The 27650-nt window shown below is 38.3% G+C and overlaps 1 protein-coding gene across 2 annotated transcripts in view; it reads right to left on the bottom strand.

Annotated features, from left to right (window-relative positions):
- nid2a (nidogen 2a (osteonidogen)) overlaps positions 1-24989 on the bottom strand; it is a 46579-nt gene extending 21590 nt beyond the window's left edge. For both annotated transcript variants that reach the window (XM_081597390.1, XM_081597393.1), the window contains exons 1-15: positions 24582-24989; positions 23317-23502; positions 23021-23137; positions 14643-14744; positions 14400-14539; positions 13558-13690; positions 13228-13476; positions 12589-12700; positions 8192-8231; positions 8009-8118; positions 7730-7863; positions 7297-7408; positions 6805-7005; positions 6054-6284; positions 319-462 (exon numbers count right to left, since the gene is read on the bottom strand). In XM_081597390.1, the coding sequence (XP_081453516.1) occupies positions 319-462; positions 6054-6284; positions 6805-7005; positions 7297-7408; positions 7730-7863; positions 8009-8118; positions 8192-8231; positions 12589-12700; positions 13228-13476; positions 13558-13690; positions 14400-14539; positions 14643-14744; positions 23021-23137; positions 23317-23502; positions 24582-24974 (2404 nt within the window). In that variant the 5' untranslated portion in view covers positions 24975-24989. The remainder of the gene's footprint in view (positions 1-318; positions 463-6053; positions 6285-6804; positions 7006-7296; positions 7409-7729; positions 7864-8008; positions 8119-8191; positions 8232-12588; positions 12701-13227; positions 13477-13557; positions 13691-14399; positions 14540-14642; positions 14745-23020; positions 23138-23316; positions 23503-24581) is intronic.
- Between the last annotated feature and the right edge of the window lie 2661 nt (positions 24990-27650).

Below are 27650 nucleotides of genomic sequence, written 5' to 3'. Positions count from 1 at the left end.
TGTGACCGACTATATAAACTTCTTTATGGATGAAACCATCCTCACCAGAACAGTGAGACGTTCCCCTAATAACAAACCCTACATCACCAGTGACTAAAGAAACTGCAAAAAGAGAATAAAGAGTCTTTAGGGAGCGAGACAGGAAGTTATTTTACACAGAAGGAGTTCAGTCATGAAAATCTACAATAACTCTGACGATGAAGTATTTTCGAATTGTATATGAAGAAAATATCCGTCTCTAATCTCCAGAAGAACAAAATTCAAACACAATCAGTATGAGTCTTCATGTTTGAGTGGAAACAGAAAGACTGAAGTTACCGTAACAGTTCTGTCCATCTCCTCTATAGCCAGTAGCACATTGGCACCGGAAAGCTTGGCCCTCCAGTGGGATGCACTGTGCTGTGGTGTCGCAGTCATGGTTCCCAGCATAGCAGGGGTTCAGCAGTTCAACCTCTGATGAATCTGTTACAACATGCCAAATACAAGAGAACCAGCTCAGCAAAGGTCACAGCAGTTTAATGCAGCTTGGATGAGATTAGATAAAGAGATTAGATAAACAGACTGGCCATTTACTCCTGTACCAATCGGACTTTTGGAGAACCAGGTTGTTAAGTTTTGTCCTGGGTTTGATTCACACATTTTACACAAATACATGATCAGGTGATCATGTTTCTTCCTGAGTTAAGAAGAAACATCTCTGAGGTCAGAGACACCCTGGACATTATGATGGTAGGGTGGGTACACGTCCGCTAATCTGCTAATGCACTAATAGTGAAGCTAATTGGCTTTAGTTGGCGTGTTTTTGCTAACTTTTTAGCACATTTAGTTACACATTTTAAAGCTTACTTAGGAAACAGCCAAGTAAATTAGCTGCTTTAGCTAATTCAGTGTTTTTTAAACAGTTTTTTTCTGTTTGCTTTTTTAACTTTTTTTAACTATTGAACGTTATTGGTTGAATAACGTTCAATATCTCTGTCGAAGTTTTTGTTATGGACAGTTAAGAGTGTTTCAGGTAGTTAGATGTGTATATTCATGCTCTTATTTTGAAGGCTGTTTACATAGCAGTTCATTTTCCTCTCATGTTCTCTTTTGTTGATGTTACAGGTCATAAATGCTCAATGATTGTAGTCTTTTAAAGATAGATATGATTACCAATTTAGTGTTAGCTTCAGCTAATTACTGGGATGTTATAGCAATTTAGCATTAGCAGAACTAAGGTTTATGATTAGCACACAGTTAGCCTTTTAGTTAGCGTGATGGTGGCTCCTTCAGGTGATTTCCTAAAGATAAACCTGACTTGTGAAGTTAGTTCTTCATAATATCTTGTGTTTATTTTGAAATTATTTCATTTTGTAATACAAGGTAGGTGCTGCTTAATCCTCTAACTCAAATATTACAACTTTATATAATAATTTTAGTTGAAAATATGAATATTTCAATATTCCCGCGTTTAGAAATAACACCTCCAGTCTTTTCCAACATCAGATCAACTGCAATCTGGGACATTTACTGTTAATATTTTGATAATTACAGAAACACGTATCCATGGAAACATGTAAAAAGTTCCAGATAAATTCCCGTGGGATGGTTTCCTGCAAAAAGGGGACTCCCTTCAAGTTCCCATTACAAATAAAACATGTGGATGAGGTTAGGCGCACATGTCCCAGACATTAGAGAGGAGACAACATACAAACAGGAGAGGGGGTTTATGGTGTTTCCTCATACCGCCGTCTGGTTCAGATGAATAATTTCGAAAGCAAATAAAAATAAAATAAAAAAAAAACCTCAGACGGATTTCTAGAGAATCTGGCAGAACAAAAAACTCTGGGAAATCATTAGAAAAGAATGTCAGAAGATGTCTAAATGTGCTAAGAATTAGAGACGCGGTTCAGATTCTGCAGGACGGGAAGTCATGCTGCTCTTCTGAGCCTCAAAAATGGTCCAACACGAAAACATGACATTTTAAAGGATGTTGCATATTACACACAGAGGTCATTTAACATAAAACCAGGAAGAAATAGTAATGACTGTTCTTAATGACGTGTAAGAGATTTAGCAACCATCAGAGGTTTTTTTCTACCATAAACACCATAAACAAAACGCACAGCTTGCCTTCATCTCCCCGGGCCAGAGAACAATTTTGGCTCATTATCAGAGAGGGAGAGAAAGACTCTTCAAAGTGCAATGTGGCCAGGAAGGAGGGCAGATGAGAGGCAGCGCTCCACATGGATGGGAGAAAAATGCCTGACGGATAATTAGAGACAGGGAGAGAAGGAAGGCGAGCAGGACAGAGGGGTGAGGAACACACACATCCCACACATGCACTGCACACCATCAAAGTGATGGCTGCAGCTTCCCACCTGTTGCTTTTTACGTGGCTCCTCTTCCTCTCAAGCAAACACAAAAGCACAGATTGAACAAGAGAGAGCCGGTTTTTAAACATTATGGCTAACTGTTAGCACACAGAGCAGGGTTTCTGCAGGTTCCAACTCAAATTCAAGACTTTTTAAGGCCTTTTAGCAAAATTTAAGACAGACATTTATAGGAGAACATCACATGTTGTCACCTCCCTAAAATAATGGACTAATTTTGCCTAAATCATCTTTTGGAAATAAAAATGGGGTGATTTTTTTGTTTCAAAATTCACTTTTATTTTATTATTTTAGGAAGGTGACAAAGCTAAAATCCTCAGGTGTCAAAATTAGCCTTTTCTTTCTATTAAATACTGGAAAAATCATCTTATTGTGAATTCTTTCACCTTTAACTGCATAACAATAAACTGAATAATTTCCTTTTTTCTTTGCCAAAACCAACATTAATCTGAAATTTGCCTCAATGTTTGCAATTTAAATTTTTTTTGAGCCAATTGTTTTCTATTTTATTGGTCTATAAATTGTTTGTGGTTCATTTTCAGTGAGAATAACCAGAATGTTCTTTTAAAACTTTTGTTATGTGTAGCCCAAATGGGTTTCTGAGTAAAAACATCACAGGATGTTTGTGGCTTCATGCTATGATCTGCTAATGAAAGAAAAATTCTTTGTGCTGTACATTTTCCATTTAAGACATAAACTTGCCATGGAAATCTCAAAAATAAATTTAAAAAGTGTCCATCTCATTTGTATCAGCTTTTTCAACTGCAGTCAGGGGCCACACAAACTCATTCCAAGGGCCACAAATGGCCCCTGAACCACACTTTGGACACCCTTGCTCTACAGCCTTAACCCAGAATGCATCTAGCCTCATATTGGTTAGCAAAAGTGATCTAATGGTGAATACAAATGTCGTTTAGGCAACTGGACACATGATAAACGCAGAAAAGCTAGCTAGCTGTTTAGCTAGCTAGAGTATATTAGCAGCTAGCTACCGGTAGCACAACTCAAACATTTACCTGACAGAAAAGTACTGCGAGAAAAAAATTACAAAATGAATTAACTCTAGACTTTTTATTAACATATTTAAAGTCAACTTGCTTTAAAAAAGAGAAGAAAAAAATTAAGACATTTTGTAGCCTTAATTTTAGATGCACAAATTTAAGGCTTTTTAAGGATGTGGACACCCTGTACAGTCGTTTTACTACTTTATAATCCAACCTTCTTTGTATTTTGATGGGATTTGATGTGATACACCAACACCAGTCAGTGCATCACTGTAATGTGGAAGAAAAAGATGCATTTTTATCAGGACCAACACAACTTTAACCAGGAATTGTGCTTGCAACTAGAAATTCATAAGAAAATCTCCATCCATCCGTTTATAACAGCAGGCTGAAGACGACCATTTTGGTTTTACATCAGGACAATAATCCACCAGTGACTCCATTACAGGAAATGTAGAATGTGATGTTTTTAAAGCCTCCTAAAGGCGAGTATATACAGTTAATTAGTTTTGTGGTTGTCTTATCACTTCAGTGCCTTAAGCATGTCTGCAATCCCTGATTCTCATGACCTCACAGGGCAGCTATTCTGCCCAGCAATCCCCCTCTTCAACAAAATCTGTCATTGGCTGAGATATTATTTCCCAGAAAGTGGAATTAACACACACAAAAAAAGCTTTCTGTCCACACACACATCACTTAGCCCGTGTTTATGGAGCCTCAGATCCCAGCAAGCTCTTCCAGCTGTGTTCAGTGTATTAGCATGAGCGTGTGTCATCTTTGACTTTTTAATCAGAGCGCCGACGTTCCGGTGAAAGAAACTTGGTCTGCGTCCAAACGCTGGGCAGAAAAAGCAGGCTTTCTCTGGCTTTCTGCCGCAAACTCTGTCTTTTCCACTTTATCATGTGAGCAGCCTCCATGTTTAATTACGTTTTATATAAACTGATTGGGTTAACCCCTGAAAGTCCTGACCTAAATACAGTTGAGGCTCTGGCAAAACAAAAAAAAAAAGGCATATTAGTCTTTCCCCAGTGGTTGAGTGTTAGGGCAGTCATTCATCCTGCAATCCGCCATGTTTTTGAGTTAGAAAATATTTAAAGGTGACAGGAAGTTTGAAAATATCACTTGATAATTATGTGTTATTAAAAGATTGGAAGATTAATACTTGAACACCAACTATAAAGTGTTAAAAAATGTAAACATTTAAAAAAAAAAAACCTTAAAAAATAAGCAATGCTAAGCCTGGTGGGGCACAAGTAAAGCCTGGTGGCCCGCCAGGCTTATAATAGGTAAACCCTGGAGGAATCTGAAAAAATATGACACAAATCAAGGGGTGTAGATACTTTTGGATTTAAAACCACTATCCAGAAGGAATTTTAAACTTTACAGTCATTAATATAAAAATGAAACAAATATTAGTAGAATTAGATAATCTGTTGGATTAAGTCTTGATCTGTGGTAAAAAGAGTAACAAAACAAACACTTCCATCATGATATTTAAGCCTTGAATCCACAAAACCAAACATTTCCAATCAAATCACACGGCTCCTGTTTGCGCACAACTCCGTTCCAGTCACTTTAGCTCAAAGTGTTAGCAAACACCCAAAGCATGACTGCAATTATATGGATGATGCAAAATAAATCTGTCAACTGCGACACAAACTGCAATTAAAGCAACACCGAAAGTGATTCTACTCAGAACATGAACCATTTAACTTAAACACTAACAGTTGTACTTTAACACTCAACCAGGGTTAAAGTGCTGAGTTTTATTTATGCGTCTAAACTGTCATTATTAGGTGAATCTTTTATGGCACAGGGTAATCTGGGTCACAGTCCAGTTAAGATCCAGACCTGAAACTATAATCAGTGTGCTAACTGCTTCCATGTGTGTCAGTCTTTTCTCTCTATTGTTTATGTTTTTCATGGTTTAGTGCTAAAAGCCGATTTGGAAACCTTGAAAGAGTTAAAAACTCAGACAAGCTGTTTCACTCATCAAGTTTTGATGAGGCTCTAATGGTAAAATTTGAAAATATTTGTCATTAAACCTAGATTTCTGCATTATAATTTTTTATTGGAACATTTAATTATCCTAAATGTTGTCTTTTCATTAGCTGTCAGTGGAAAATCATCCTAATTTACAGAAATAAAGTCTTGAAAACATCAGTCTGGGTGTATTCACTTTGTTATTTGAGTTACTAAAATAAATTAGCAATAAGTTTCTCATTTAACATTCATATTTTACCCACATATATTATTTTAGATTATTAGGATTATTAGTATTTGTTCCACCGATATTCAGTAACCACCGATAAAGTTTAGAGAATTGCCAAGTAAATTATTGCTGTGTAGATTTTATGTGGAAAAATTAATTTAGATTATGCTGAGTGCGTTAAACGTTTTCAAAGCTAGCAACAATGCTAAAGCACAAAACAAAAAATTAGCAGATTAGCAGACGTGTGGTCACTACTGCTTTTATCAAACAGTACATCTTAAAAATAAACCAATTCAGAGCTCAACTCATCAAAATCTACTACATAAGCATTTTTTTAAAGGATTTTTACTCGTTAAAACATCTAACTTGGCTTCTGTTGACCTCGCTGCATGCGAGTCCTGCAAGCATCTCAAAAATGAACAGATTATCAGATGGATTATGAGGCAGGAGGTTTAGGATGCTAACCTCCGACAGGGCTGATCTTGTTGGTGATGGCGTATCTCAGGATACGCTCCTCCTTGACGTACATCACAAACACCCTCTCCATGTTGATCTGCAGCGTCTCCGGGGTGGCAGCCCGGTTTCCGTGGCGACAGTCGCGGTAGGTGATGTTCTGCTTCAGGTGGAACGTGTACGACTCTGAAACCTTTTCAGGCAAACCAACGGAAAACTCCCTGACAGAGCTGGAGGTGGCGACTGCAGGACGAAAAAACAAAAACAATAATCTGATATTCGGATAATCTTCCTCCTTCAGCTACTGAATAAAAGCAACGCTCCCGACCAAGAACAACCAATCAGAGCCAGGAGGCGGGTCTCAGCGCTGTCAATCATCCTCATGTACAATGCTAAATATGCTAATAGCAGAAAAAGTTGGAAAACCGTCATCAGTGGCTATGCTAACTACCCTTAGCATTGTTAGCAGGCTATGTTGTGTTGAACAAGTCAGTTTGTCTATGTTAATGTGTGTCTTTCCCTGTCAAATAAACCTAATAAAACAAAATAAAACAACCAGCTGTAGCGTAGCATAGAGCAAAGGGGAGAGGTTGAGCATGAGAGTGATTGACAGCGCTGAAACCCGCCTCCTGCCTCTGATTGGTTGTTTCTGAGTGGTTAGTACACGGAAGAGGCAGAAGATAATGATAATTTTGATAAATATGTTACATACTGTAACTTTAAAATGGTTTAAATTGATTGTGTAATGTAATATAATGTTTACCAGACGGGTAGTACTGGTAGGTCTCCTTGAAGGGCTTCACAGTAACTTCAGCTCCAGGTGGAACGAATGGCACATTGCCACTAATGACAGTATCCACACTGAGGTGGTTGTGTTCGTCAAGGCCGCGGCCCGTTTGCGTGATGGACAGGCGCTGGTTGCCGGGGCTAAACACCACCTCAGCATGACGACTGAACTCTGCCCCTGGTAACAAAACATCAACAAATCAATCACTGTCAGGTTTGCTTTGTTGCACTGCTTTACTGGTGCTGCTTTTGTCTACAAGGGGGGAAAAAATGTACTCTCCAAAACAAACACGCATGCAGCTGTTTCCTATTAAATGGAGGAGGTAGATGCTTCATATCACATCGCATCTCTGGAGAAAACGCATCTGGCTGGGCGACGAGTCAGCGAGGCACAAAATGTCCTCAACACAGAACAATCTGCATGTTTGTGGCTAGCGTCATCCAAGAAAACGGACAAAAACAAGATCACCTGTGATTTTAAATCCCGCTTGGCCATTGGGCAGCTCCAGAGCAAACAGCCAACCGAAAAGCTCTCCGACTGGTGACACCGACATCATGGCCCAGCCCACTGGTTCTGGTACCTACACGGCAGAAACGTAAGCGGCTAATTGTCCTAATCAATAACATGACAAGCTGAAAGCTACAACTTTATAATAATTCTGTTTATATGATGTCTCCTCTACTTCCAATAAAATGAATGACTGCTTACCGTAGAAACGATTAGACTAACAATAAGCTACTAAAGGTGAATTATTTATAGCAATTAGTTGTCTCTGGAGACTTTCTAATTCACTAAATGAATATTATTTATTTGTAAAATGTGGTTTTATTTCTTTCGGTTTAATATTTTGTTGTTGTGACTGTATCTCCAGAGGTTAAAGGTTATGTTTCGAGTCGTCTACCTCACTAATGGCTGTGTAAGCTCTTCCATCTGCAACCACGATGTAGGCGTGAAGGTCGATGTTGTCCAGCTCAACCGGAGTCGAGCCCACCGTCACCATGCCGCTCACTTTACCGCTGACACGCTGAGGAGCGCCTGGAGAGCAGGACGACGTCAAACATACAAAAAAGGTCTCTTTCTAGACCATTTTTGTGTTTCTTTTAAAGGTTTTAATGGTACTAGTGGCCTTTAAATGGACCAGGGTTGGGAACTGAACTGCGTTTAAAATGTACCGTCTTACCGTCTGGCAGACAATGGCGGCCATTTCCGTAGAAGCCTGGTTGGCAGTGGCAGCAAAATCCTGTGGGGTAATCTGAGCAGAATGCATTCTGGGAACATTGCTGCTGGAACCTAAACCAAAAGATATATACATATATTTAGTCGTAAAGCTACTGAAAACAATCTAAAGATTGTTTTCACTAACCTGGCGCATGTTTCCTTGTTCTCTGTAGTGTACTGGATCACTGAGTAAGAAAAAGAGAGTTATAGTTTCACACTCTGCTTGTTAAAACCCCAAACTTCAGTAGATTTCATTTTGACTTTGTGACTTTATGCTTCGTTGTAAAGTGGAAGGAAAACATTTGGAGCTCAGACAGATCGGATGGAGAAAATCTGCAAACACAAACTCAAATTTTTCAGGCCATTATGAGTTAAATTCAAGACCCGTATCGCAACAGAAATGTAAAAATAGTTTTATATTTTATACAGTAGCAGTGTGAAGATTTTCTTTTGCACAGAATGATTGTGGCATCGTATAGGTTGGCAACAGAAGTGAGTCAGTGGCAAAAAAAAGCTAGCAAGGCTACGTTAGCAGCTATTAGCGGTAGCCTCAACTGCCTCGAGTCACTGAACTCACATGACTCAAAATAAAAAGTCCCTGCAGAATATAACAGATTAAATAGTGATCCTGTCACAAAATGTAAGACCTCTGATTGAGGTCAACTTACACATTTTCTAGTTTTAAGGCCTTAATTTTAGATACAGGCTTTTCAGTCTTTTTAAGGATGTGCCGAAACCTTGCAACATATTAATATGTATCATATTTTCCAGTTTTGTCCTGTATTTAGCTCCATTCATCTTTTCATTACCTCTGATGCTACATTATGGTTAATCTATAGGTTTCTGTACTTTCTGCTCTATTGCTAAATGCGACAGTGCGTCTATGTTAGCTTTAGCGTCATATTTGCTGTCTTGATTATGACATTTATAATTGCTCTGGCTTAAAATACAGAATTAGAGGAAAACAAATTGGACATAGCTGGTATTCACGCATGGAAATCCAGGCAGGATGTGTGGATGGGATCTGGGGAAATATGTAGACATACACAAACATATGTCGAAGCGCGTCTTGGACAGAAACCAGCTGCTGCAGTCCTACCTCCCACTGCTTTCTGCTCGTGAGGACACGTGTTGCAAAAACCATTTTCTGCTTCGCTTGGCGACACAATTAAACGGTTCAGATGACCACCGAGACAAACAATCTAACCTGCACAGCTCAGTTTTATCCCCAAATCAATCACCAGAGCTTGGAAAGGCTAAACAATCCGAGGCTTAAATTTTTCAATAGAAGAAGTGAAGCAAACTATAAGTTATTTGGAAACAAGGAAAATGTAGCAACCTGCATTAAAAAAACGGAGTAAACGGGTTTCTTGGAAGCCATGTTGGAAGTTTCCAAAAGTCGGGTAAAACTAAAAGTGATGAACTTTACGCAGTACTTCCAAGTGACTGTTTTCCTTTCTTTTCTCTTTCTTTGGAACAGCATACGCACATCTGCTGTGGCACAGAAAAAAATCAAACTTGAAACCTTTAAAAGCTTTGAAAAATGATAATTTTTAAATTCTTAATGTTGTTTTTTGTTTTTTAGGGGTGTTTATGGGGCAGCGGGTGTGTCCCTGTTTTTATTTTCTTCCTGGCAAATATGTGAGCTGGTTTTAAGACAAAACAGTCAGAAAAACAAATCTAAGTGTTAGAACCTGCTAGATTAAATCCAGCTGGGAGTTCAAGATTAAAAAGTGATTCACATTTAATTTCTCCATTCACTAATTAGAAGCAGTTTTGTAAAGAAAAATGGAGAAAATCTCTAAATGTGCAAAGATTGACACAGGAGGGATGACAAATATGCAGTTCTCACTTTTCAGATTTTTATTTGCAAAAACATTTAAAAGCAATATTTCATCCTCTGAAACTTTATCTTGTAAAGTTACAACATATGCAGAAAAACCTTTAGTTTAGTAATGTGTTTTTTTTTCTCTGTTTTGTCTTATTTTATGACTTCTGGTTGGTTTTCTTATTTCCTCAGATTAAATATATCTAAAATATCTACAATAAAAATAACAGAAAGAAACAAAAAACTCAGTTTTCTTGTAATTTAAGGTAAAATCTTTTCTGAGAAGATCCTGAATTATTCCCTCGTTGTTCAAGCTAAATGACTTCATGGGTTTCGACCCACACAGACTTGTTAAACCTTATGTAACCAGGTTGACTGAAAACACTTTCTGTTTATGACTAAATCCTTGGAGAGCAGTAGCGAGGGAGTGCTGAACACACACACACACACCCCCACGCACACACACACATGCGCACACACCTGGAGTTGTGCTGCACAACGGCTGTATTGTACTGCTAGCTGCTGAGCAGCTCCGCCACAGAAAGCAGGGGTAGAGTAAAGTTACCCTCCTGCTTCTCACTGTTCCTCCATATTGGCTCATATTTAATACATACTGTCACTGCTGAACACAAAAATAAACTTTTAACAGATTTAGAGGGAATTTTAAGAGTTAAACCAACACAAAGTAGTGTTTAAGTATGATTGGAGAGGAAAATATAAATGGTTTTAAACCGGTTTTATAATAATAAAAAAAAATTTTAAATCTGAAAAGTGTGGTGTGCATATGTATTCAGTGTATTTTACGTAAACCATCAAGTATTTTATTAAATTTAGAAATAGTTTTTAAAATCACCCCAATGAAAGTTGCAGTAAAATGACAAACTAGGGAAGAAATTCACCAGATGTGAACACTGTAAATCTACAAAAATAAATTCAAAAAGGTTTTTTAAAACACAAAAAAAGCATACATCTCTTGTTTTTAAATTTGATTTGAACATATATTTAAAGTATAAGTAGAGTAAGTGTAAATAAATAAACATAGATAAATCTAACAAACAGTAACAACAAAAAAGGACATGCATTTTTAAGAGACGTGTTTCTGGTTGTGTTAAATCACCTTCCCTCTTAGCTGCACTTATTGAGCAGCAACAGGATCAGAGCTGCTGCAGGGCTGCAGTCTATTACCGCAGTAATGCGACTCCCATTTTCAATGGGGGAAAGATCTGAAACTCGGTTAATTCAGCTATTTGTTTAGCATCATTTCACAACAAAAGTCATCTGGTTCAGTCTGGAATTGCTTCCCAGGCAACACACACACTCCTCATGGAGCCTCATTGTTGAAAGCTGCTCTGGGTTTGTTCTGATGAAATACCAGGAATCTGCAGCACATGTCGCTACAGAGATAAATTTCATGAGATATATAAGGAATTCAGCTATCTGATGGCTTATTGAATCCAAATTTAGTTTCTTTTTTTCCCCCAAAAGAAGCTCAAAATGCAGATTATATTTTTCTAGTTTCTAGCTAGCAAAAAGAAAAAAAAAAGATTTTAGTTACAAAGTTGTAAATTGGTGTACAGGTTTTACACATTTCTATAGAAATGTAAAACATTTTTGTCATTGTAAAATAACAAAGCTGTTTAGAAACCAATGATTTTTACACAAATATTAAAAATCTAGAGAGAAATCAACTGGAATTATATGATTTTTTGCTACCAAGTCATGCTAACACAAACTCTCCTCAGTGAGGAAGTTGTTACTGTGGGAAGAATAGATGAATTTAACTATTTTCCATAAAATAAAAACATACTTTTTTACATATTTGTTGTATGATGTGACGGTATGATATTAAACAGATAATCTGTGAAAGAAATCAAGCTCCTCTGATCAGTGCTAACTTGAAACAACCAATCAGAGCAAAGAGACGAGTTCTAGTGCTGTCAATCACCACTTCTGTAGCTAGCAGAGCCTATTGTGAATGCTAAGGCTAGTTAGCATGTCCAACAATGACAGCGGACAAATGGCTAGTTGTTTCTCCTTTATTAGCTCATTTAGCACAGCGTAAATGAAATTGATTGACAGCACTAAGACCCTCCCCCTCACTGTGATTGGTTGTTTTTCGTTGGGAGCACAGCATTTCTTTAGACGGCAATAGTAGCCTACGTAAGAGATGGAGGAGATTTTCACAGACTATTTGTCTCATATTAAATTGTTGCGACATGGTGACAGTTTTAACAAGTTTTTTATGTAAAAGTTACATACTGCACCTTTAAAAAGAGAGTAGCAGCATCTCAGCTAAAATATTTTTAGCTAGATTTTCTAGCTAATTTAACAGGTATAAAATCTTGGTTCTAATATAAATAATTAATGAGCGTTTACAGCATGAAGACTGCATTGCTACTGTATTATAATTCATAAAGAGAAAACAGCAATTAGTTACATTTGAAATTAGCAACGCAAAGAAAATCAGAGGTTAACCACAAAATCCTGCTAGTTGCAGTTTTAAGGATACAAAGTAGTGAACGACCTTTAATCCTTGCTTGAAAAGACCAAATCTTTTGGTGGATCATCTTTTTATAATCTAATCACTAGTCATAAAATATTTTAATTTTAGAAAGAGAAAGCCCACACCTATAACTCCCTACTTATTTTTCCCATGCTATTCTTAGCATGATGGTAGCCAGTAAAAAACACATGCATGTGCGGTTTTCTCTCACCTCCTGTGTCAAAGTCAATATCATCTTCATCCACGCTGACGACATGACCTCCAGGGGAGAGGGACGGGTTGCTTCTCAGAGGGGGGTAGACGTCCAACACCTCCAAAGGAAGATGCAGAACAAGAGAATAAAAGGTGATCAACTCACAAAATCTCCAGAAATCTATAAGGAGGGAATACGTCATATCGAGTGTACAGGAGGCAGAATCAGTTTTGTTGACAACAACATTCCCCACAGCCGCAGAATGTGGCAGAAAGCCACTACAGCTTTAAATTGTTCAGTCAGTGCAATTAGGAGTATAACAGAGGATGTAAAATAAATAATAAAGGCAGGCAAAAACAATACGTTGACTATCTTGGTCAAACTAAACAAATCTTCCAGAAAATTAAGTTAGGAATAAATTATAAAGGATGACGTCGCTCAAAGAATGAAGCATAGAATTAGACTGACTAGATCTACCCAAAGGATCAGACACATTGTCACTGATATCCAATCTAGAATTTGTTTCAAAATCGGGACCAATACAGATATAAGTATCGGATTGGTGCGTCTCTACTGATTACAAGAAGGAAAGTAAGAGGAAGAGGATTGAATGAAGGAGAATTATTTGAAGCAACGACTTAAAGATAAACTTGTTACCTGTGGTTGCTGTTCCTCGACCCGCTGAGTGCGCCCTTCAGGAACCGTCAGTGGAAACCCGGGTGGAGCGTACTGCCTTTCCACTGGCTCCAAGGTCAATGGCACGTCTTCTCTGTTGTATGATAACTGGCGATCGGAATCTTCCGATCGAGGATTTGGAGAGTCGGGACTTACAGCAGCATCCACTTCCTCTTGGCTCTCTGGCTCAAAGTTGTAATCATCAAACTCATATTCGGGAGTGGTTGAGTCCTTGGAAAGAGAGTAAGTGAAGACTTCAGAACGATGAGATTAGAGAGCTAAACGTTGGACGGCACAACAAACAATTATTACCAGGTAGAGACCGTAACCAGCAGTAGGCGGGACAGCAAGGAGACCACCAATGGATGCAGGAATGATCTCTTGAAAAGAAAACCGTTTTCCAGTGTGGAAAAGCCAAACACCTGGAATGCCAGTATTCCCAACCCTGGAGAATCAGATCAGGATTCATCAGGTACAGTTATCAAGACTTTCCCATCAAGCCAACCAACCAGTAACAACATCTTCTTTCTGATAAATCTACTTAATTTTCACATTGTTTGTTTTAATTTGGCATTAAGAGAATAGTGACAATGCTCCAATGTTAACAGGGTTGAAAAGAGGAAACCTCATCAGCACATGGAGCAAAAGTACAAATTAAAAAGTAAAAACATCAGACAATACAGAACGAACTTTAAAATGCCTAGCCTAGCAATAGTGTTAGGTTTCTTGGTTTCTTGCTAGCCTCATCAGTGAACTGAGTTATTTATCTAAGCAAATACAGTGAATATTTTAAAAGGCTTTCTGTTTTATTTGGTGTTTAATTAACAAAGTGAACGAGATTAGAAGTGTTAGCCAACTTATTTGTTAGCTTGTAGCCACCATTTTTCTCTCCATCTCAGTTATATATGAAAGTGTTTTAAATATTTAAGAGGCTAACAGTGTAAAGTTTCTAAATTGTTATTTTTTTCTTACATTCAGAACGATCCCAGTCACTTACATGATTGTTTATAATCTTGCAGGGTTCCCCCAGTGTATTATAAGCCTGGTGGGCCACCAGGCTTTACTTGTGCAATCACATAACAGTTTTTAAATGCTAATGTCCATGGCTGCCAAATGTTGTGGGTTTTAAGGGCTTGTAATCTAATTTTACTTACTGAGAAAGCCTTTTAACACTGTTTTCATCTTGGGCAATGCTGTAAAAAGGTCCATCGGTTTTGGAGATGATGAAAAAAGAAACTTCTCCTCTACTGAAGCCAACTCTAGCAGGAAACTCTATCTCCACATTGTAGGACTCCTAGGAAAGCAAATAGAAAACAAGTGATTTCAAACCAGTTTTAGCTGAAACAATAAATACATACCACATGTCTATAATACTGCAGATAACCCAGGAGGTTTACCTTGGGTCGTGTCCCATAAAAGTTGAGTCCATCTTCGGGATAAAGGAAGAGAACATACGAGTCGGTTTCATCGTATCCAATCACAGCTTGGAACGTATTGACCTTCAGAGACACAATAAAGAAACTCAAACTGAATAGGATTCAAACAAACGTTAGTGTAAGATGTGACTTTATTTATAAAGCCGTACTTCACGTATTACTCCTCAGTAGGAAGCAACAGACATCAATAAAGTCTGTGGCCACCTTCAGTATCTCTACTTCATGCAACTTCACCATCATTATCTTCCATTTGCTCCCTACTTTCCCTACAGATCACAGTGTCATCTGCAAACAACGTAATCATCCCGTTGTGATTATACTGGCATAAAGGCGTTTGTTATGGAGTTAATATGGAAATAATCTCTCTAAACAGGGATTCATTATTACAATGTAAATCTTGTATTTTATGAAATTGTAACAATCCCATAGAAGGGGTCGTGCTACTATCCGCTATACCCCAAGTGACAAAGCCGCCTCCTCTGCTTCAAACACTCACCTCTAATGTTTAATCTTCTCACTTCTCCCCCCTTCCTCTCTCATCTCCTGTTTCGCTGGGTATTGTGGGCTTCTCACCCCTCTTTCCGCTCCTTACACCCACCACGACCATTTGTTGATCTGCCTTTCTAAACATTTAATCTGTACGGACCGACGCATGAGGAAACGTGGGCCACTCTGCCTACTACAAACCACACTACAAACACTCAGATTTTATGAATGAGGGAAACACTTTGAGCAATCCTACGCTGTTTTTCTTTGGCGCTGCTCCTGGTTACCTGCATGCACATTGACACAGACAAACAGAAACCGATGTATATACAACACCGCTGGTGCTGACCACCCCCAGCCCAGATGTTGAGCTCCCCAGCTGTCTCTCTCTGAGTCTGACCGTCCTTCAGGGTGATGTTACAGCTTGGAAACCAGTTCTCATTAGACAAAGAGCCACGGGGCGCAAACAAACACAGATGTCCCTTTGCTTATAGTCATCTCATGTGAATGTATGTGGGCCTGCTCCTAATTGTTTACATCAACATCTTAAACCTGTCCTGTTGTTTGTAGGAGGGGGAGGACTTTGTACTGTCCAGACTCTTTCTAATTAGCGAGGAGCAGGAATTTTTTAGACTGTTTCTTTGTTTAAATACCGCAATTAAATGTAAGTATTTAAGGCAAAGAAGAGATGGGTACAAAAAGGTTGTTGGGGTGCATATTTGTGTGTTTCCCCCTTGTATTAAGGGTCTCTGGAGGGAGAACCTTTCAAAGGCCAGAGGAAAAGGTTTAGTAAATTAGAGAAAAAGGAAGTATACTATAATCTATAGTCTAAAGTATTGGCTCAATCACCCCTTTAAATCATTGAATTCAGGTATTCCAATCACCTCTGTGGCCACAGATGTACAAAAAATCCAGAAACTAGGAATGCAGACTACTTTCCAAAGGAATGGTTTACTCTCAGGAGGTCAGGGAAGTCCAGGATTGTACCTTGTGTTTTTTTTCTTCTCACTACTAAGTAACCCATATTTAAATGTTAGTGATATTATAACAATGTGGAAATGATTGGGAATGACACCAACACAGCCAAAGCAAAGAGACCTTCAATATCGAGGAACCCCATTCAATCCTTGCGTCCCCAAGTGCAACGCAATGCGTCTGGTGGCGTGGTGTAATGTTTTAGTTGAACATGTTTCCATGCTGCCATTGGAAACATGTTCTCTGCTGTTCTGTAGAGTGGTGAATGTTGCTTCTCTGTCTGGTGATTCACAGGATGAGTCTTTTTTTGGCAACAGCCAGAAGGACACTTGCCGAACCGCATTGTGTCCAGAGTGGCATCTAGTGATGAAGGGATTGAGGGTCTGTTTTTTCAGGAGCTACATCTCTTCCCATTGGTTCCAGTGAAATGAATACCAACATATTTTGGATAATTTGATGATAAACACCAGTACACAAACTAAGGTTTGTAAAAACATGGATGAGCGAGACTGGTGTGGAAGAACTTCACTGGAAACCCATCTTAGATGAGCAGAGCCTATTAAAGGTTGTCCAACACATTAATGGTTAAGAATCCATTAAGTTCTATTGTGACCTAATACTTTCATAGGGTAGATCTGCTTAAGTTGGGGAACAGCAAGCAGACAGTCGTCAGCAGTGAAGGCTAAGGGGAAACGGATATTGAAGTTTGGACACTCGATCACAATGAAGAGCCAAATACCTCCAGCACTAAACAGCTTGAATGTAAAGATAAGCCTCTTCCTGGGTTAGCTTCATTGCTGTTTGCCTTGGGTTTGGCCTAAGACCTTCTCCTTATGGAACATGGTCAAAACGACTCCACTGGAAGACGCCCCGAGGGCATGCAAAGCATACTTACGGATAACATCAGTCTCTTTAGAGGCAAATAAATAACAATTTTACTCTATGATAGGATATCAATCCCATTTCCAACATCATTTTTTCATAGTTACACAAAGAAGTTTAAACCCATTGGCGAATGTTGAAACAAATAAATACAAGTTCATCCTCCACTCAGCTCTCACGTCACTACAACAAACTGGGAAGGAACAAAAGCACATTTCCACCACTATCCATTTGTCTCATGTGGAGCAGGACAGCAGAAAGCTGTCACTTCTAGTTCCACTTTCTGGACTCTCTAAAGGTTTTGTTAAAGAGTTTGGGGGGTGGATGAACTGGAGGGAAACGGTGTAGGTCTGCTAGATTTAGGGAACGACAAACTGAGCATCTTCTGACAAGAACACTAAGGGAACACTAAGGGAGAACAGCAGCTAGAGTTTACGTATGATGAAGAAAACCCAAATACCTCTTTTGAAATTTTTTTTGAGTTTTTCTCTCCCCACACACGTAGTCACATTCAATAAATTAGAGCAGACATGTTCCTATGAGTTTAGTTTGTCCTTAAAGCAGGTATTGATTTGTCTTTACCGTTGGGAATGGGAGGATACAATAGCACTAAGTAAATGTTGAATTCACTTGGAATGTCTTCTCTGTGTGACTAAACATTGTGTTAATGTTGTTACAATCACTAATGACTAATGCTATAATCTTCAGTTTTCTCCACCTACTACAGTATATTGGGAAAGGCCCATTTTGTTATGTTTTCTTCCCAATCCCGCCTCTATCTGTTTGGTTATTTGCCAAATGCTTGTGCTGTTTTACTGCCTCGGCAAAGACCTCTTGGTGTTCTTTACAGACTCACAGCTGGAAGAAAACAAATTACAGCCAACAGAGATGAAAGGCTTTCAGAAATTGTAGCTCAACACTCAACCTTCCTGCAGGCATTCCCTCACACCTTTTCTTTTTTAACACAGGGTGCTGACACTGGTGGCGCTGACCAGGGACAAACACAGACACTAATTACTGCAAACCTCCTGCTGCTGCTTTTCTTTTCAGGGAGATTATAGATGATTTATGTTATGTGGGTTGCGTCGTCTGCCTGATAGCTGTCCGGACCTCCCGGTAAATAATTACAATGTATGCATTAGATTTGAATCACATAACTTCATGTAGTGTGTTCTGTTCCGCAACATGTGTTTCACATGTTTCACATTACATGTAACAAACCGCAGACCATCACAGTCTTTAAATTAAACAACCCAAGATCTCTGTGTTAATCAAACTTGATATACAAGGCTTTATTTAAAACTTTATTTGGCTCACTAAACTAACTTCATGAATACTTTGCGATAATATTCACACATCTTGAGCTTTTAAAGGTTTGTCACATTAAGAAAAAAGATTGATACATTGACTTTAACATGCTTTACATTAACCCCTTAAGGCTTCAAATCTCCATCTGGATATTTTTTCTTATTTTATTTGTATGGAGTTCTGTAAATGTCCCGTTAGTAAATATATTTGCCTGTTTATCCAGAACATTCAACATTTAGCAGTTATTTACAATTTAAAGTCTATTAAAAAGAGTGTTTCATCAGATTTTAATAACAATAACCTGATATTGGCTGGAAAGCGCAACGTCTCCCCTTTCAGAAACCGTTGGTATTTTCAGATGCCGCAAAGTTTCGTGGAGTTACGCTACTGCAAATCTGGCTTGTAAAAACTGCTGAGAACTCTGAAAACGTGTCTACAAATGACTTGAGAAGCTTCTGGTGTCACTGTAAATGTTATATAATCTCTCATTTTGTGTCTTTTTTTGTCTCTTCGGCCGACACATTCGACTGAATAGCTAAAAACATGAAAAGTGCAGCATAGATATATACAACCCAATTTATTCCAATACTTCTAAACAAAATCCAGTCCTTAAAAAGGCACCAAATTAGTGAACAGAATCAAGATTGATGGACTTAAACAATGAACAACACCTGTTAGGCACAACACAAGACTGGAATGATAGATTATATGTTAGAATGGTCCAGTCAAAGTCAAAGGCAAGACGTTAAAATCTGTCTGAGTTTGGACTACGTACCAAAGAAAAATGGGAAAAAACTGGAGTCTCTAAATGCAAAACTGGCAGAGAAGCATCCCAAATTACTTGCATCTATAACCGCAGCAGCATTAAGTCTTTTAAAAACCATGCATCATTTAGTATAGGTAGCATGCTAACTGCTGAAAATACCTCCAAAGAAACCCATTTGCGTAATTACATAGAAGCGCTGCATTTCGGCGCTGTAGTCTTGCACAAATTGAAGTCAGAGGTATGTGTAATGTGGTTAGCCTGGAGCATAAAGTGGAAAAGAGGTCAGGATCCATGTTCTACATGTGTGTTTTTGGTTGCTGGTGTTTCAGCCCGTTAACCACAGAGCAGCTGCAAACAGGCAGAGACGCAGACAGCAGCTGTGGTCCGGTTGCCAGTATCACCAGCGTGGCTGCAGCGTGGGAACTGGCAACACAGGCACACACATTAACACACACCACCGCACTGATTTCTGGTCAGGAACTGTCCACTCAATGCTCCACTCATGTCTTATAAACTTTTGCGTCTGAGTTTATAAACGTTTGAATTGCTTGAAGAACATTTCCAGATTATATTCTCGTTTGTTGAGAGAAAAAAAACATATTTTTTTCTGACTGGTTTCCAGATTTAATGTCGTTTTTGTCATCCTCGCCTCTTAAAAAACTGAAAGTCTCAAAGGATCCCACTGCATGTGGTCAGAATAACATTCTGTCAAAGTTGAAGAGTGGTCAGAACACGCTTTGAGGCTGAGTGAACATAATCCAAGAAGAACCCCCAGTCGTCACAGCTGGAGGGCCTCAGGAACAACAAATCATATTCCTGAAACTCTTCCTATGGTGCTAAAACGAAAACCAAGTTGAATTTTCCACTTGTAGCTTTCATGTGAGGAAGACGGGAAAACTAAAGGGACATTCTGTATGAAAAGATCGGCTCAAAACCCTCTGAAGTAAGAATCCTAAATTTCTATTCATATGGAAGAATTGTCACCCATTCTTTGCTGAATTCCTTCAAGTCGGCCACTAATTTTAAGGGTTTTTCTCACCATCTCAGTCAGATTTAAGTCTGTACTTTAACTAGGTCACTCCAAAACTGTAATTTATTGGGGATGGCGGAACAGTCTCCTTCAGGATTTTCACCAGTAACAGAAAACATAATAGTCCCTGTTGGTACATTGTTTGTTTTCTGTTTGTTTTATTCTAGATGTAATGAGACGAAAGTGAATACAGACTTTAAATATATTATTTACATATTATTTAGTAGTTTCAGCTGCATTTCTCCAGTTCTCTTCAATATTAAAGACTGGAAATACTTACAGTAAGAGTATAGGCACCTTTAAATTCTCCAATAATACCCTGCAGCTATGATGGTTAAAAAAGTGAAAGAAATCACTAACACTGGCCCATTAACACACTTGTTAAAATAAAGTAGGCACTAGCCAATCTATTTCCCATTTCCTGGTTTTTAAGCTAAGCTAAGCTAAGTTAAGTTAAACATCTGCTATCTTAATATGAATGCCTATGTTTTTATCAAACTTTACCTTTTAAACTACACTTCTGATCATTATTTTCTGGTCAAAATTATTCTAAGCAGAATTACCAAGATTAAAACTTAAAGGTAGAATTTGGTAAATATTGTTAAAAACAAAAACTGAAAGCTTTTCTGCATAAATCATTACCAAAGTAAGCAAACTTCATATACCAATGTCTTTGTGTTCAAATTGATAAATGTTATGCTAATAGCATTTTTCTGCATGTAAGTCAAAAATGTATCTTTTTAAGCAAGAATGATGTGAATGGTGACTGTCTTGCTTTATTGGTCTTCATGTCTGTTATTTGTTTCCTTAAGCACTTCTTGTGTCCCGTCCAACTCCAGAACACCCCACAGTCTGGCCCTTCCCCCAAAACGCCACCCCATGACTTCTTATACACAACCTAAAAAACACACACCTCAGGTTAATCAGTTCACACACACACATACCACACCAGCCCCCTTCCACCCCACCCTGCACCTCTGGCTAATGTCTTCAAAGGAAGAGGCTATCAGTCCAAGTCCAAAAGAGACACAGTGAAGCAGAGACACCAATCCGTTCCAAAAGGATGGACCCTTTAAACTACAAACTCCAGTAGATCAGGAGACTGATCCTGATTTAAAACATTGGCATCACTGCAGTCAAACCAAGCTCAAGGTACTGAGCAAAGTCCTAAAGTGCTTCATAATTGTTTCAATATTTGGCTTTTGATCATGCAGCAAGATATAAATAAATCTAAAAGAAAATATACAAGGAAAGTGAAGACAAAGAGCAACCACTGCTGAGAGGGTTGGACGGTCACAGAAAGATTCCTTGGGGGTTTTCCTTGGATCTGCCACTCCCTTCATCCCACCATCCCACAAGCTGCACACCAGGAACTACAAAGCAATGTTTGTTCAATCGATCACCTCAGTCTGCCTGGCTTTACTTGGAGACTTTCCCAGGGTTTAACCAAAGCAAAGTTTCTGATGCAGTTCAAGAAAAGCTTTTCTAACAGGCCTGTAACTATGATTTGTTTAAAATGAAGGACCTATATTTTTCACGAACATGTAGTGACTCAGAAATTATTGAAACTTTATGTTTTTCATTGAATTAAGAGTTTTTTTGTGATGGAAAGGAAGGATGAAAGATTCCCAGCTGTGGATTTCTGCAACTCCTCCAGAGTTACTATAGACATGTTGAATGTTATTGATAAGTGATCATCTGAACGCAGCTAATTTAAATACCTGCTATGTAGATGATCTGTCAGAGATGGTGAGTGGGTCATATTATTTATTTATTTTACTGAACCCAAACACTGGATTCCACACCACATCTACATGTTAAGGTTTTCAAAGTCAAGCTAGCATAACTACTTCCGTCTCCCTAGCTATTAACCTGACCTGTGTAATGTGATACACTTGGACTTTATTGTTGACAATTAGTAGCAAAGCACTGTATCCCGTTTTCTTTCATATATCATGTTGTATATTTAAGATTTAGCGTGATATGCTGGTAGGTTAGGTAGGCTAACAGCTAAAACCAATGGTATTCATTTTCAGAGAGTAGGTTTTTGCCCTCCATTGGCAGTTGTGCCGTACTACTCTCTTGATTTACATAATCCCAACAAAATACATTACAGGTCGCTGTTTTAACGTGACAACATGGATTTTCAAGTTGTGAAATACTGTAAATCTGGTCAACTAGCTCAAGCTTATATCTTGTGGAAAGGAATGAAACAGGTGCACAACATGCAGCTAGTTTAGCCCACGTATTGCGCCATTCATCATGGGAGCAACAGCTGGAGCTGGGCACATCTGTCAAACAGCTCCTGCAGGGAAATCCTGGTTGTTTTATTGGTTGACCGTTCTAACCATTTGGACATAAGACACATACTTTGTGCACTTACTATACGTTGGTTTTAGCAATTGTATTTAAAGACTTTAGTGATGACTGTTGACGCATTTATTGGAAGTTGCAAAGTAAACAAACATGACTCAAGTTGTAGCCTACAGCTAAACTCTTGACCCAGTTTCAGCAACTTATTTCCTCTCTACATTCCTCTCAAAACCCCCAAACTATATGAAACAATATTTCTAGAAACTTTATGAAGACTAGGTAACATACTGAGAGGGGAGAGTTAGTCTATGCTTGAGTGGGCAAGGTTAGTGTGGGAACTGGAGGAAGGAGTAATGGGTTGGTAGGGCGGGGGACTCTTTGATGACACTTAAAGATGGCCTCTGACCCTTTAAAAAGGTTAAGAGGCAGATTAGGAGGGGAAAGGTGGGGGTTATGTACCTCCCACCTCAGGATTAGTTCGAACGAAACACGATTTACAGGAATTTGGGACTGTGTGTCTCCAGAACACCAGCACACTAGTAGGGGGTTGAATTTGGACAAAGGTCCAAAGTGTTGTACCTTGTTGGTGGTGCCAGTGGCTCGAGCTTGTTCTTCGTACGCAGCGACGTTTTCCCACGTTGCCACCACGGCGTGCGTGGGAGTGAATTTTGCATCTGGGAAGCCCCGGTGAACCTCCTGGAGGAGTAAGATGAATGAACCAATGGATGAAGGACGGAGAGAATGACAAATGAACAAGAGAAGGACAATGGGATGCACTAATGGAGGATGAACCAAAAGGGGAAGAAGCCAAACCTGAAGCACGTTTTTTTACATTTTAGAAGTTTGAAAACCAGACAACTTTAAATCCGACATACCTGAGCGAATCTGTTAAGTACGCTGGGTGTTTCAGTAACGCGGTAGTAAATGTTTCCTCGTCCTCCACTTGTGTCAATGTCGGCCAGGAACGGAGCCACAACAGGGAAGTCTGTAGGCAGACCATCATCAACATACTGCTTTTCCATTGGCAGATCCTGAGCCGAAACGATGCCATTGGTGGCCACCTAAACCAAGACACAAATCAAGCTTTGGTGTTAAAAAATGACTCCAAATGAACCCACATCCCCTTTAACCCACTGGAACCCCCGGGAACCACATAATGAACCTCTTCAGTGCCTCCCTAAACCACTGGAACAGCCCCAAGGATCCCCTGCCTGGACTTGATTATGTTTAGGAAACCAGCAAACCACATTTAAATGACTTTCAGTCTGATATTATCCTTCATGGCAGAGCATGACCAATCATTCCTGTGAAGTGTGATGCAAATAAGCACAAAATGAACAGATTTAATCAGGAGGACATTGAATGATTACTGCCCAAACTGATTAACTTTTACTTGAAACATCTTTGTTTAGTATTCACTTTATTAGGTACATCTGTTTAATTACTTAATGTTTCCAATTTAAATGCCAGTTTAAATTGGGAAATTTAAACTGGCATTTTAGATGACTTGCTGAAGTTCAAACTGATGTTTGTTCACTAATGTTTTTAAACCAACCCTTGCAGAACAGCTACATTTATGAAGATTAAATTGTTGTAAAAATTGAGAAAATGTATAATTTTCCTTCTACTTCGTTAAATAGACCTCATAACAGATGGTGGTGGCAACAGCCTGTTGTCAGTCATTCATTTTTTCAGATTTCTGTTCGCAAATTTAAAAATAAATTACAACACGATGGATTCTGCAGAGTTTGGAAAACCTTGCAACCTGTTTCTTACCTTTTTTTATTATTATTATTACAACTAGCAATAATAATGTATTTATACAGGGAAATTTCTTGAAACTTACAAGAGAGACCTGTTAGATACATCAGCAAATGACATAAAAACAATAATAATAGCTTCACCTGCTTCGTTTATGATTGTTGAAGTACATGAATAATACTCTAATGTTAAAAAAATGTATAAACAATTATAGCTAAACTGTAATTTTCTTTTCTGTTTTTTTTCTTTTACATCTTTTTGTTGCATTATGTCTTTCCATGTTAAAGAGAATGACAGACTGGAGCAAATTTGCAAATGCATTGGAACAAATTAAGCTGACAAACTAAAAATAGAGGAAAGAAAAAAAAAACTGACTTACATAGAGCTGGGAAAAAGGGGAGTCAAAAAAGTAAAAGGGTCTCGGTAGGGTCAGCGCTCTGGATGTCTCATCGTCGCCCTCTGGTAAAATTAAATCTCCGGTCAAATCCCCGAAAGGGAACAGATCCGTCCTCCGGATGGCTGTGACCACACACACGGTGCAGCTCCAGCAGCACAGCAGAGCCGCGGTCAGCATCGCTCCTCTGTCCATGGGCAGGCCGAGCAGCTCTGGCAGCAGAAACAGCCGGACTCGGAGAGCGGAGCAGCGGAAAGGAGGAGAACCCCGCCGGGACCCAGCCGCTCCTGCCGGGGCGGGAGGGAGGAGCTTAGCCGCGCACTGATTGGTCACAGGCGGGCTGAGTGACACGCTGCGTCCCGGTGCTGGAGGTAACATCTGGCTCGAATTAAGAGAAAAGGACAAATGGAGCATTTTTAATCCGGATGTAACAATATCTGTTTCACAGTACTCATGAAGACACGTGGTTCCGTAACTATTTTAATACACACACACAGTACCCGGTTCACTGAAAAACTATAAACTTCTAAAAATATATATTTATGTGAAAACATTACTAAGAAAGAAATCTTAAACTTTAATTTCAAATATTTTTTATTTATTCAGTTTAATCAAGGCAGAGACATCAACCTGGCTCATTTGTGCCATCTAGCGTCTGCACCAGTGTACTGCAGCCTCACTTTAAATCCCGTCTTACTCCTTAAACTTTTCCACATTTTGTCATGTTACAATCACAAACTTTACTGCATTTTGCAACACTATGTTTAAAAGGGTGTGAATAAACGCGATATATGAAGGAGTCTTCTAATTAGACTCCAAATATAACTCCTATATGATTCCTTCAGATAGGATATAGTCTAGCGTCTATAGTCTTCTTGTGAAGTGTCATTCGGTAAATAATAACTTTTAATGGGCTTTTAATGCTGTTATTTTGCATTAAATTAGTCATTATTTACCACATAATGCAAAATAGACACGTTTGATGGACTTTTAATGCAATTTTTAATGCAACTTTGCATTAAAAGTCTCTTTATTTACCGAATAGTACTTTTTAAAAAAATAAATAGCAACTCTGAAATGCAGTGTAAATAAATAACAAATAAGTATATTTCAATAAATATAATAAATATAAAAACAGAGTATTTGTTCAAAGAAAACCTATTAGCAGCTTCAAAAGCAAAAAGTTATTCAGTCCAATCATACAGTCAGATTCCAAATCAAGTAAATACATTTCAACTTATCATAGTTATAAATAAAACTAAAGGTTTCTTTGGAAAACAATAAAACAACCAAAAAGAAGATAAATACTACAAAGTAAATGAGAATAATCATCTAAATGTTACATGTGCTTTATTACGATCTCATCTGATAGATCAACAAAAATTAGTGCATGACGATTGTGAAGTTTAGGAAACAAATATTTATGGTTTTCAATAAAAAATAAATGCAGGGAATGTTTCTCAGACTTTCAAACAAAATAGCAGTAAAATTAAGTGTTAACAAAATACAATGTCAATATGAGACACATCTGAGTGTCTTCTATCAGAACAAAAAAGCTCAGATTTAACTAATAACTGAAATGTGTATTTTCATAGTGAGTTCACGACGTAATTACTCAAATAAGCCTAAAGGTGGCGCCAAAGGCAAGCTTAGATACATCTTCCGTGCGGTTGAGCATGTTGAGTTAAACATACAGTAACGACTGTTCGCTCAATTAAACTTAACATGAAAACTAACACACTGGATTATACAGGGGTGGTTGACTGTGAATAATTCTGATACTACATTAGTCATCCTAAAAACAATGTGTGATTACCGGACGCTGGCTGCCCACGTCTCAACGGAGACATTTGATATTCAATAAAATTCAAAGAACCCATCAATAATTCAGAATCAGCAGGGACTGAAATGTGTGCTGTAACAGAGGGAGTGGGAAAACCAAGGACCTTAATGAGACACAGCAACCGAGGCAGGGAGAGCTGGGAAAAACGCAACAAGGAAGGAAAAAACTAAAACGGCAGAGAAGAGGAAATGGAAGAAAAGTGAAGGTAAAGGAAGTGAAATATGGTCCCATATGGGACTTCACCTCTTTCACTGAGGTGAAAGAGGTGAAGGGAAGTGAATATGGAGCAAAGGAAAAAGGAAGCAGCGATGTGGATAAACAAGTTGAAAGATCTGGATTTTCCTTTTTAAATTTTTGAGATCTGAACCTGAACAATTGGAGTCATTTTACTCATACTTTATAATAATTCTAACAAACTTAGAAAGCTTTATAAATATATTGACAATTCTTCACATTTTATTGTGATTTTGACTGTAAAGTGAAATGAAAATGGTCCATTTACATTTGTGCAGTTTGAAAATCTAAATTTTATACTTTTACAGAACCATTTTTTTTGTGCAAATTTGTGCAGAAGAAAAGCCGCCCCAAAGCATGATGCTGCCACCATAAAGGACAGTGTTTCTCAGATAATGTTCAAAATCTCTTCTTTATAAAGAAGAGATTTTGCACCTTGTATTATCTTCCGCTTATTATTTCCTTTTTCGTGTTGACTTTTCGTATAAAATCAAATCAAAATACAACATGTTTTAGGTGAAAGCATGAAAAATTTGGGATTATGAATACTTTTACAAGGCACTGAATGTTCTAAGTAACTGAAAGTGGGCAAAAAGAGAGCAGAAGAGAGACCAGGGATGATGAGACAAAATTACAGCAGAACCATTAGGGATTCATTAATGGGTCTGAATGAAAGCACTTTTGCAATTTAAAGGCTTTCAGCGTACGTCACTTCCCAATTCAAGACAAGACAGGCATTTTTTCTACTCTTCTTAATAGGTAAAACGATGCGACAGCATTTCAATGCATTATGGAACACTTAATATGTTTTCACTAATACTAAGCATATGTTTATCTTCATGCTGGCATCATGATGGCTGTCTGTTGTCAAAAAGGAACCCAGTAGAACCAAACCCTGAAAAATAAAAATAAATATTTACAAAAAAAACCCGACCATTTTTAGTCACTTGTTGATTAGATCCTTACTTTGTTGTGGC

This window comes from Poecilia reticulata, chromosome 2 (genome assembly GCF_904066995.2).
Source record: "Poecilia reticulata chromosome 2, P_reticulata-male-v2, whole genome shotgun sequence".
Classification (NCBI taxonomy): domain Eukaryota; kingdom Metazoa; phylum Chordata; class Actinopteri; order Cyprinodontiformes; family Poeciliidae; genus Poecilia; species Poecilia reticulata.
This window is presented reverse-complemented; position numbering and strand designations above follow the sequence as displayed.